Source organism: Lactuca virosa, chromosome 7, assembly GCF_052849685.1.
Source record: "Lactuca virosa cultivar CGN04683 chromosome 7, Lactuca_virosa_CGN04683_v6, whole genome shotgun sequence".
NCBI classification, from domain to species: Eukaryota; Viridiplantae; Streptophyta; class Magnoliopsida; order Asterales; family Asteraceae; genus Lactuca; species Lactuca virosa.
Genome location: NC_136432.1, coordinates 94,259,084 through 94,271,394, shown reverse-complemented (window position 1 = coordinate 94,271,394; position 12,311 = coordinate 94,259,084). Strand labels below are relative to the sequence as shown.

The window sequence follows — 12,311 nt, the reverse complement described above, 5'->3', positions numbered from 1 at the left end:
TGGCAATCCCAAAAGCAAAAGACTGTTGCTTTGCCCACGTGTGAAGCCGAGTTCATGGCAGCTACAACAGCAGCATGTCAAGCCATTTGGCTTGCTAATCTCGTGAAGGAGCTCACGGGACATCATATTATGCCTATCACCTTATATGTCGATAACAAGTCAGCAATCGCATTGATGAAAAATCCTGTGTTTCATGGTCGAAGCAAACACATTGACATTCGTTATCACTTCATACGAGAATGTGTTGAACGTGGGCAAATTATAGTGGAATATGTCAACTCGAAGGATCAACGGGCGGACATCTTTACAAAGGCTTTAGCATACGTGAAACATAGTGAAATGCGAAACATGATCGGCGTGAAGAATCTCTAGCCAAGTTCGGTTTAAGGGGGAGAATGTGAGTGTAAACCAGACTTGGTGTGAACCTGACATCAGTAGCTGCACCTCTATCTATGTTGACAATAAGAACTCAAATGGCAACTTCGTATGTTCACATAATGAACACAATAAATGGTAGCAGTAGTAATTGTAGGCTTGTTTAAGTATAAATAGAGGCTCTAACCTCAGTTGTAAGACACCACAAACATAGAGTGTAGTGTGTAATACTTAGAGTGAGTATTAGAGGGTTGTTTCTTTTTCTTGTAATATTGAGCGTGTAAGCTCTTCTCTTTTGTTCTAGTTCTGAATAAAAGTGTGTTTCAACCCCAACAGACTCCTATGGAAGGTTATATGGAGCTCGCAAAACAGTTAGCAGAGTATTGTGGTGGAAATCCACTAGCTCTTAAAGTATTGGGTTCTTCTCTATTTTCTAACGCTAAAGAGCCAAGGGAAAAAATTAGCATGATAGAGGTTTGGAGAAGTACATTGAATTCACTGAATTCATTGAAAGGAAATCTTGATGATAGAATCCAAGGTATCTTACAAAAGAGCTTTGACTCATTGCCACATGCTATTAACAAAGAGTTGTTTCTGCACATTGCTTTTTTCTTTGTTGGTGAATATGAGGGCTATGTGGCAAAGATATTGGAGCATGAATGGCATGCAAAGGCTGGGATCAGGACCCTCATTAACAGATGCCTTCTTACCATCTCACCAAGTAAAAAAGTGATGGTGCATCAATTGCTCCAAGGGATGGCAAGAAACATAGTCCTTCAAGAGTCCAGAGATCCCGCAGCACGTAGTAGAGTCTCGCAAAATGATGAATCTTATCGTTTGTTGAGAAAAGGAGAGGTACTAAGATGCTTCTTAATTATGTGTATCTTTAAACTTAGTTTCCCTTTCACAACCTCCTAAGTTTACTTTCTTTGTCTCATTTCATGTCATTACTCGTTAGGGTTCAAAAACAATTGAAGGTTTGGCACTTGACTTAATCTTCATGTTCAAGAAAGGGTTGGCATCAAATGTAAGTAAAAAACATGAATGAGTGTGGTACTCTTGATATTTTTTCTGAATTGACCTTAATTTTCAGTCCATATTATGTCATACATGAGGTATAAGGTACGTACTAATTAATTAACTTAATGCTAAATTTGCAGCCATTAACCCTTAAAACAGCTTCACTTGCAAAAATGGACAAACTCAAATTGCTCAAGCTCCGATATGTGAGAGTGAGACTCGCAAGGTCCTACAAGAATTTTCCAGAATTAAGATGGTTGTACTGGAGTCATTGTCCACTGACAAAAATACCCTCCTGCTTATTGGGGAGCAGCTTGGTGGCTTTACATATGAGCGATGGATGGTTGAAAAATTTTGAACCGCCCATGGTAGGCATTTGATGTCCTGTTTGTCACATGAGCTTTTAGCTTTTCAACTCTCTAACAGTTTATCTTTTATCATACGGGTGAATCAATCTTGGTATTCTTGGAATAGGTTCTTAACTCGCTGAAGATCCTAAATCTTAAATATTCGCTCGATCTTGTCAGTATCCGCCATCTTTCCCGACTTCCTAATCTCAAGACTTTGATTCTCTCGCACTGTTGGAGTCTCAGTCTGACTCAAGTTTGTAAAACCATTGGAGGTCTTAAGAAGCTTTCTCTATTGGACTTTGGAGGGCGTCATCGTCCTAGGAATAAGAAGTATGCAAATCCACTGCAATTGTTAAAAACTCTATTTACCGGTGGAGGAATGCCACAACTGTTTTTGGTCCCCTTTCCAGACTCATTAAAGAATCTGTTTCTCAGTTACAGCCATGATGATTCATCGTCTTTAAGTAAACAACATTCATCCTTTTACAATCACTTGAACTTTGGCAGTAATCCGTTAATGCTGCTGACCAATTACACTAATCTTAAAATGCTTCGGGTACTTGATGTGAGTGATTGTCGAAATATAAAGTCCCTCCTATGTCTCCAAAGTACGCTAGAAGAGTTGTATACATCGTTATGTTCTTCACTGGAGAAAATAACATTCGAATTGGATCGGTTCAGATTGCGGAAATTTGAATATTTTGAAAGGCAAAACTTGTTTGAAATTCAAGGATTTTTGAAATTGGTGCCTTTAGCAAAGGTTGATGAAGCAGATTTGGGACATATGAAATGGATCAAAACATATCATGATACTGAGGTGAACCTTGCAGGTGATGATGTCAATAGATACGGTTGTCATACAAAGGTACCTCTCTCTCTCTCTCCACATCTTTTTTACCACCGGAAAACTGATTAATATATGAATAATTTGATATTTCTGCAATTTTTCTGACCAGGTGCTGTACGAATATGGTATAATGAGCACATATCTGGCAGGCATAAAGGATCAAAGCATGCCAATGTCCAAGTATGTGTCATCGTCATCGTTCTTATCCTTTCGTGTGCCTTCTTGTCCTGAGAAATGCAGGATCCGAGGATTAAACATAACCGCCTCATACAGACGATTCGGCACATCACACAACAAGGATAAAGATAGGTGGGCTTTATTCACCAAAGTCAGCAATACAACCAAAGGCCTTACTTGGATGTATAACCCTTTGATCTATTGTGATCCGGGGGTTGGAGTAGATGCTGTGTGGTTAAGCTATTGGCCCATTGGGAATATATTAGAAGCTGGTGATGAAATCAATGTGACCATCATTGTGGGGGATAGATTGATTGTAAGCAAGTGTGGTGTCAGCCTCGTTTTCATATATGATGGTGAAGTAGAGCTAGAATACTACAAATATTACAAGATTGAGGAAGAAGTTATTGGGGGAGATCTATCTGAATTTGAGCTCACTACAGGAGTCTACTATCTTTGTCGCCACGATTACTTCAAGTCAACCACCCCTGATTGGTTAAATATGCTAGTTGGTGATACCATTCCCCATAAAGGTAAATATCCTCTTTGAGCTGCTGCTTTTCATCAAGATTAAGCTGCAAATACTGATTGATCTTTTATATCACACTGTCATAGGCTTACGTGGATGGAGAAAATCTCCTCAGAGTGACTGTAAAATGTCATGTATGTCGCGGTTAGTTTACAGAGACGACCCGTATTCCGATTAGGTCTAAGTACGTACATTTAATCATTCTTTTTAGCATGAAATACCAATATTTGTTTGTAAATTTAAATCAATTTGCAGCTTAAATCCCTTAACTAAAGTAACCTATATATTCATTATACAAATGAATAGGGCTGTCAATTTTATACCATGAAAAACCAACCAACATGATATTAACCATGATATATATTAATCGAAGCAAGAAAGTTGGTAGTTGTTAGACTATCAATTATATTTAGGTTAAGTTTAGGGTAATTAAGTGTAATATCAAACTCTGTATATTGTACCCTATATTGGAATTCATACTGAGAAATCAATTACAATCTTCTCTATCTATACTCTGATTCTTGGTTCTATATGGTATCAAAGCACAATCACCACTAACCCTAGCACCCGTCAACTTTGTTGCCCTAAATCTATATGTTGGCTACTCCAATAAACCATAGCCATTGTTATAGCCTTCACTTATATAGAAAATATAGCCCATAATTCTCACAAATTCGCCTTCACTTTATCACCCATAATTTATGGGTACCGGAAGGCAATGATCCAACCATTCTTGATAACCAACAACCTTTTCAGCTATGTAGATGTCACCGTTCAGTGTCCAACCCAAAAGATTCAAGCAACTGCTAAAGCTGCTCCCATTGATAACCCTAGTTATCTTAATTGCATCTCCAAAAATACACACGTCAGAATGGTAATCATCTCAACAATGTATGAATATTCCTTTCAACATGTTCAAGGAACAATATCTAGAGAACTCTTGCTCACATTAGGATGAGCATATGCACCCATCAACTCAACAAGAGAGTACACGTTGAAAACTCAATGTAACATCCCAAAAATACCGAGTAAAAATTTTGTTTTAATTAAGTTAAAACCATTTATTCATTATCCCAAAAGATGATCAGAGTAGAAGTATTCTCAAAACATCAGAGTAATCATAAAACAATCATTGCAAAATAAATCTCTAGGGGATGCATTCCGATTAAACCGGACCCTTCATTTTGAAACCAAAAGTACTTCAAACAATAAACATAAAATCGTAAGCACAAACCTTAGTGAGTTCCCCAAAAATACCACATAACATATAAATAAACATAAAAGCACGTGGCCATGTCGGGTCCATATCAACCCCATGTAACACCATATAGCTGTGTCGGGTCCGTATCAACCCCCGAGTCCATAATAGCCCTGTCGAAAATACCCGATACCCGAATTACCCGCCCGATTTTTTCGGGTAACGAGTAAATCGGGTATCGGGTAAATTTTTTCGGGTAATTGGGTAACCCGATTTTTTTTCAGGTCGGGTGTAGGGTACGTTTGTTGGGTTTCGGGTATACCCGAATTATTTTAAAAATTTCTTTTTTTCTCGTAGAGCTTGTACTAGTTTTTATTGCAACTAACAAAGTCATTATCTTGATGAAACTTCAGAACATGGCAAAACTTACGGCTACAATTATCTTAAACATTTTAAACTTTTAAACTAAGATCTTTATGTATTTGTTTTTTAACATCTTATTTGATTAGATTAAGCTGTTAAAAGATTACTTGATATCTCAAGTATTATTGACAAAAAAATCTCAATGTTCAAAGTTTTAGTAACTTCGTTTATGCCTCGTTTGTTTATATAAACAAGACTAATAGAGCACGACATATTTATTTCATTAAATTTATTTTCAGGTGTCATTTAAAAAAATATATATATTTCGGGTAATACCCGAATTACCCAAACCGGAATTACCCGAATTTAATTTGGGTCGGGTAACATGTATTTTTTTAACATGAAAAACCCGAATTACCCGAAAACCGAAAAAATTACCCAATCAACACCCCTAGTGCATAATGACTCCGAGCCGAGATCGGCTCCATTCATATATCATACAATCATATCAGTAATAGTCGCTTAGTCACATACATCCTACACATAGGAATTAGTGGGTCGACATTGGTGCATTCGACCCACTAATGTGGTCAGAAGACTTACCTGAATCACAAAGCCGAGAAAAACCCAGCTCAAAATCGCGCCAACCACAACTAACAACTCTCACTCCAAAAGATGGGCACCAAACACCTCCTAACAATCCACACAACGTACACCCTAAGACTACTTTCTAAAAAATAGAATTTTGAAAAAAATTCAATCCCTAACAAAAGTGAACGGTCAAAGTCAACGGCCAATGTTGACTTTAGTTAACCGCCACGTCGTGGCTATAACGCCCCGATTCTCAGGTACTGTTGTTATGGCCTTAATTTTCAAGTTTCAAGGTCTACTCGACGAGTTGGAGGCCATGACTCGTCGAGTAGCAGCGGGATTGAGTCACGCGTTTGAGTGACAACTCGCTGAGTCGGAAGAGTGACTCGACGAGTTGGAGCTGGAGGGTGAAACCCTAATTTCCGGGGTTTTGCACCCTATTTGAGGAACCATTGGCCTCCCTTAGTTCCCTACAGCCTCCCTTGAGTTCAGAAACCCTAAAAATCGTGCTTAACCTCCACTTGTGTGTTTCTAATCTTGGAAGAAGGATCTTGGAGAAAAGAGCTTGGAGTTCAAGAAGTTTGGAGCAAGGGGCTGTTTCAGATCTAGAATCTATCCCATCTTGGTATCATTTTGGAGGTAACAAGTTTTTACCTTGACTCTCCTTTAGCTAGATCTCTCCATCTAGGGTTTTAGGTTCCTTTTTGGGGTGTTGTTGTGATGCTTTCGATTTAGGAGTAGATCTGAGGTTGCAACTTCAGATCTGAACTCCTTCAGCCCTTTATTGTCATAAAGTTTCAGTCTTGGTCAAGTCATGGCCTTCTTCTTACTTCAAGCTTCTTCCTTAGCCTTGTTTTGGCTATTAAGCCCTTGCATGCACGTAAAGCTTACATCTTTACGTGATAAACGTGTCCCAGGAAGTTAGATCCACTGTTTGGAATGTTTGAATAGCTCAGAATCGTCTGGACTTGTGTTGCGTGGTATGGACTCGACGAGTTGGATAATCCAACTCGGCGAGTCGAAAAGGGTTTGCGGTCATTGACATGAATATGGACTCGGCGAGTCTGGGAGATGACTCGACGAGTTGATTGGAAACTCGACGAGTTGATTGGAAACTCGGCGAGTCAAGTATAAGGATTTACGAATTTCTAAAGAACTCGACGAGTTACAAAGCTGCACTCGGTGTGTCGGGTCAACATGGACTGTTGACTTTGACGTTGACCAGTTGACTTTTGAGGGCATTTTGGTAATTGGGACTTATGGTGTGGACCATTGGTGGAATTAGGTGTTGGTATTTGGGAGCGGTATTTGGAGGAGTTGACTACATTATCTTCGAGCTACTTTCGAGGTGAGTTATCCTCACTATATGAACAGGGTCTAAGGCACCAAGGCCGGCCCTTTATGGATTGTGTTCAGAATATTGCATGTTATGTTTACTGATGTACATCCTGTTAGTTAGGATGGTGATATGCTATGCTATGCTTAGTGACCTGGTTAGGTTGTTATCCTGATATGTAGGATGATGTTATGATAGTGACCCGTTAGGTCCATATCCTGTTTATCGGATTGTTGCTATGCTTAGTGATCTGTTAGATCGGTTTGACTATTGTATATGCTGGTGTTTGATATTTCTGTGCACTTGTCGATTGGTTCGGGTTTGGGTTGAGGCGGTCCTGCTTTACGCTATAGGCCAACATACCCTGTGGGCTGTCCGGATAGACTGGAGGCCTGCGAGGCGTTCCAGTCATACCGAAGGCTCGGAAGCGGTCCAGTTAGGCTGTAGACCCTGCAAGGTGGTCCAGTTAGACTAAAGGTTGAGTATGCATGTTGGTATGTACTTGTTGATATGATTATGGTTATGCGAGGTTTGGTATTTTGGGGGGTGAGTCACTAAGATCTCGGGCTTACATTTTCAGTTTATTGTTTCACGTACATCAGGAGATCGCGGCAAGGCAAAGGCGTGATCGTACCGCTCCTCACTTTTATGACTCTGTTTATGGGAAACTCTGATATGATACATTTTGAAAATAAATTTTGTAATAATTAATGGATTTGGAATGTTTTTAAAATTTAAATTTGCTTGATTTTTGTGGGTGTTACAAGTTGGTATCAGAGCCTTGGTTTGAGTGAATTGGAGGAACACTCGTGTGAATCCAGTCTCAAATCAAGGAGAGGATTTTAAAATAAAATAATTTAAAATGGTTTTCAAAATAAGTAAAGGAGGATGTAGAGTGTACGATCAGCCGGAGCCAATAAGTAAGCCCCAAAATACCATATAATATTTGATTATGCGATATGTTAGAACAGTATGCTAGTGCTAGGCTAGGGATCTTCAGGAATTGCATGATAGACTTGCCTGATTACATGATGCCTGCTAGCCTAGGGTTTCCTTTATATGAGATTGACATCATTAATGTAGTTGTCTGGTGTATGCATCACGGTTGTACATAATCAAGATCTTATTGCCTAAGAATGTTTAATTTGACCTTAGGTTAGGATTGGATATTCGAAACTCTATAGGGTCCAACGTTATGTATGGCTAGCATACACTAGTGTTGCAGGGTTGGTGGAAGTTTCATGGATGGGTGGGTCGTGAGAGGCCGTGAGGCTAGTTATGAGATAGTTTAGCATTCCTCTAGGAGTGAGGATTGAGCGATCGCTATGTTTATATATATTGTTTGGGTGTTGTGGTGATACTTGAGACAAATATGGGTAGGTGTTGAAGGTAGTATGGGCACATACTACTGAAAGCACAGGACCCATACGCGTAGCAAGGAAGTCACAACCCCTAGGGTTTAGTCGGGAGTTGGTTCCCTGTTGTTATGCGAATCATCTGATATCTGTTGGTGTGTTTTCAGTATGGTGATGACGAGACGTTTTATGACTGCATCCGGGTCAGGATCAGGATCAGGAGACGGAGGCCAGGAGGTGCTTGTAGCACCTGAGCCTGTGGTACAGATGGGGACAGATGAGCTAGACGCCAGGATTTGAGAGATCCTGCATGATGAGGTTGCCACATTGTTCCGGGCACAGCTACCGGAGATGTTTGGGTCTATTAAGACCCCTATGGTTGAGTACTTTGACGAGCACTACGCAGCCCTTGCAGAGACGGCTGTCGCTGCAGCCGCATCAGCTGTAATAGCGGCAGGATGCGATTAGAGCCATGAGGTGGTTATCTGACGTGGAGGGCTGTTTCTTCACGTGCTCATGTCCTACTGACCAGAAGGTCAGGTGTGCCCTGAACGTGTTAAGGATAGGGGCCAAGGACTGGTGGAAACTGACGACCGGATCGTACACTGATGATCAGAGAGCTGCTGTTACTTAGGAGCAATTAAGGGATATGTTCCGCGCCCGCTATGTTCCACGAGTGGAGCGGGAGCGGTTGGCTCAAGAGTTTTTTAGTTTGATGCAGGATAGACAGTCTGTGATGGAGATCACCTATATGTTCACAGAGAGGGCGATGTTCTGCCCAGAGTTTGCTTCCGAGCAGGCTCAAATGACTCATTATCTGAGCATGCTCAAGACTGACATCCGTCAGTTTGTTTCCACACAGCGATGTGATACTCTTTTGGACCTTCAGGAAGCTGCTAAACGACGCGAGTTGGAGATAGAGCTGCAGTGGAGAGAGCAGCATCAGGCCCCAACGCAGTCTCAGCCAGCGCCGAAGCGGTCTAAGACCGCTGATTCTAGGACCGGGGGTCAGCAGAGCCGAGCATGTGGGAAGTGCGGTAAGAGTCATTCTGGGGGTTGTCGAGCAGGTGGTGGGTGCCACAAGACTTCATTACCAAGTTGCCGAGGAAGGCGAAGGGATATGATGCTATATGGGTCATCGTGGATCGATTGACCAAGAGTGCCCATTTCTTGGCAATACGGGAGATTTCGTCGGCCGAGAAGTTGGCCGACATGTACGTCCGCAAGATCGTCGCTCGCCATGGGGTTCCAGTCTCCATTGTTTCCGGCCGGGATGTTAGATTTACCTCCCGTTTCTGGTAGAAGTTCCACGAGGATCTGGGCACGCGGCTGCATTTTAGTACAACCTTTCATCCGCGGACTGACGGTCAGAGTGAGCGGACCATTCAGACCCTTGAGGATATGTTGAGGGTGTGTGTGATCGACTTTGGTGGGAGTTGGGATTCCCACTTGCCCCTTGCAGAGTTCGCCTACAACAACAACTATCATTCCAGCATCGGCGTCCCGCCTTTTGAGCTGTTGGATGGGCGAAGATGTCGCACCTCGGTTTGTTGGGGTGAGGTCGGACACAGGGTGATGGGACGGCCAGAGGTAGTCCTACAGACTACCGAGAAGATTCAGCAGATTAGGCAGCAATTACAGACCGCTCAGAGTCGGCAGAAGAGTTACACCGACAGACGCAGATCTGAGTTAGAGTTTCAGGTGGGCGACATGGTACTCCTGAAGGTCTCACCCTGGAAGGGTGTGATCCGCTACAGGAAGTGGGGGAAATTGGGTCCCCGTTACATTGGGCCATTCAGGATCATTGCCAAGGTCGGCAAAGTGACATAAAGGCTAGTGCTACCAGAGGAGCTTAGTCAGGTCCATAGCACTTTCCACTTGTCGCAGTTACGAAAGTGCATTGTGGATCAGGAGGCAGTGGTATCATTGGATGACATTCAGGTCGATGAGCGCCTGAATTACGTGGAGATGCCTGTATCCATACTTGAAAGAAAGATGAAAATTCTACGGAACAAGGAAATACCTTTGGTGAAGGTGCGGTGGGAGCATCATAGGGGATCCGAATGGAGGTAGGAGCCGGAGGCTGAGATGCGAGAGCACTATCCGGGGTTGTTCACCACAGCGTAGTTCGAGGACGAAGTCTAGTTGAAGTGGGGGAGAATTGTAACGCCCCTATTCTCAGGTACTGTTGCTATGGGCTTAATTTTCAAGTTTTAAGGTCTACTCGACGAGTTGGAGGCCCTGACTCGTCGAGTAGCAGCGGGATTGAGTCACGCGTTTAAGTGACCAACTCGCCGAGTCAGAAGAGTGACTCGACGAGTTGGAGCTGGAGGGTGAAACCCTAATTGCCGGGGTTTTGCACCCTATTTAAGGAACCATTGGCGTCCCTTAATTCCCTACAGCCTCCCATGAGTTTAGAAACCCTAATAATCGTACTTAACCTCCACTTGTGTGTTTCTAAGCTTGGTAGAAGGATCTTGGAGAAAAGAGCTTGGAGTTCAAGAAGTTTGGAGCAAGGGGCTGTTTCATATCCATAATTTATCCCATCTTGGCATCGTTTTGGAGGTAACAAGTTGTTACCTTGACTTTCCTTTAGCTAGATCTCTCCATCTAGGGTTTTGGGTTCCTTTTTGGGGTGTTGTTGTGATGCTTTCGATTTGGGAGCAGATATGAGGTTGCAACTTCAGATCTGAACTCCTTCATCCCTTTATTGTCATAAAGTTTCAGTCTTGGTCAAGCCATGACCTTCTTCTTACTTCAAGCTTCTTCCTTAGCCTTGTTTTGGATATTAAGGCCTTGCATGCACGTAAAGCTTGCATCTTTACGTTATAAACGTGTCCCAGGAAGTTAGATCCACTGTTTGGAACGTTTGAATAGCTCATAATCATCTGGACTTGTGTTGGGTGGTATGGACTCGGCGAGTTGGATAATCCAACTCGGCGAGTGGAAGAGGGTTTGCGGTCATTGACATGAATATGGACTCGGCGAGTCTGGGAGATGACTCGACGAGTCATCTAGGGTTTCCCCGACATCTGGACATATAGGGACTCTACAAGTTGATTGGAAACTCGGCGAGTCAAGTATAAGGATTTACGAATTTCTGAAGAACTCGACGAGTTGCAAAGCTGCACTCGGCGAGTCGGGTCAACATGGACTGTTGACTTTGACCGTTGACCTTGGCTTTGACCTGGGGGTTGACCAGTTGACTTGTGAGGGCATTTTGGTAATTGGGACTTATGGTGTGGACCATTGGTGGAATTAGGTGTTGGTGTTTTGGAGCGGTATTTGGAGGAGTTGACTAGATTATCTTCGAGCTACTTTCGAGGTGAGTTATCCTCACTATATCAACAGGGTCTAAGGCACCAAGGTCGGCCCTTTATGGATTGTGTTAAGAATATTGCATGTTATGTTTACTGATGTACATCCTGTTAGTTAGGATGGTGATATGCTATGCTATGCTTAGTGACTCGGTTAGGTTGTTATCCTTATATGTAGGATGATGTTATGATTGTGACCCGTTAGGTCAATATCCTAGTTATCGGATTGTTGTTATGCTTAGTGATCTGTTAGATCGGTTTGACTATTGTATATGCTGGTGTGTGATATTTCTGTGCACTTGTCGATTGGTTCGGGTTTGGGTTGAGGCGGTCCTACTTTATGCTATAGACCAACATACCCTGTGGGCAGTCCGGATAGATTGGAGGCCTACGAGGCGTTCTAGTCATACCGAAGGCTCGGAAGCGGTCCAGTTAGGCTGTAGACCCTGCAAGGTGGTCCAGTTAGACTGACAGCTCAGTATGCATGTTGGTTTGTACTTGTTGATATGGTTATGGTTATGCGAGGTTTGGTATTTTGGGGGGGGGGGGGTGACTCACTAAGCTCTCGGGCTTATAGTTTCAGTTTATTGTTTCAGGTACATCAGGAGATCGTGGCAAGGCAAAGGCGTGATCGTACCGCTCCTCACTTTTATGACTATGTTTCTTGAAAACTCTGATATGATACATTTTGAAAACAAGTTTTGTAATAATTAATGGATTTGGAATGTTTTTAAACGTTTAATTTTTCTTGATTTTTGTGGGTGTTACAGTGGCCTTCGTTGGCCACGTCGTGGCCCTTATACGACCAAATAGACAGGAAATTCAGTTGCCACGCTGTGGCGACCTATGACCA

The 12,311-nt window shown here is 42.4% G+C and overlaps 1 protein-coding gene across 1 annotated transcript; it reads left to right on the top strand.

The window, feature by feature from the left end:
- Positions 1-717: 717 nt before the first annotated feature.
- Positions 718-3,123, top strand: LOC145126937 (disease resistance protein RML1A-like). Its single transcript, XM_079062206.1, has 6 exons — positions 718-1,230; positions 1,334-1,402; positions 1,536-1,763; positions 1,870-2,610; positions 2,702-3,055; positions 3,106-3,123. The coding sequence occupies exons 1-6, from the start codon at positions 718-720 to the stop codon at positions 3,121-3,123; spliced, it is 1,923 nt and encodes a 640-aa protein (XP_078918332.1).
- The last annotated feature ends 9,188 nt before the right edge of the window (positions 3,124-12,311 follow it).

What these genes read in the sequence shown, in the direction of transcription:
- LOC145126937 (XM_079062206.1), top strand. Translation starts at nt 718, where the DNA reads ATGGAAGGTTATATGGAGCTCGCAAAACAGTTAGCAGAGTATTGTGGT. An exon ending in GTTTGTTGAGAAAAGGAGAG is followed by an intron (nt 1,231 to 1,333) that starts GTACTAAGATGC and finishes ATTACTCGTTAG; the next exon opens with GGTTCAAAAACAATTGAAGG. An exon ending in AGAAAGGGTTGGCATCAAAT is followed by an intron (nt 1,403 to 1,535) that starts GTAAGTAAAAAA and finishes CTAAATTTGCAG; the next exon opens with CCATTAACCCTTAAAACAGC.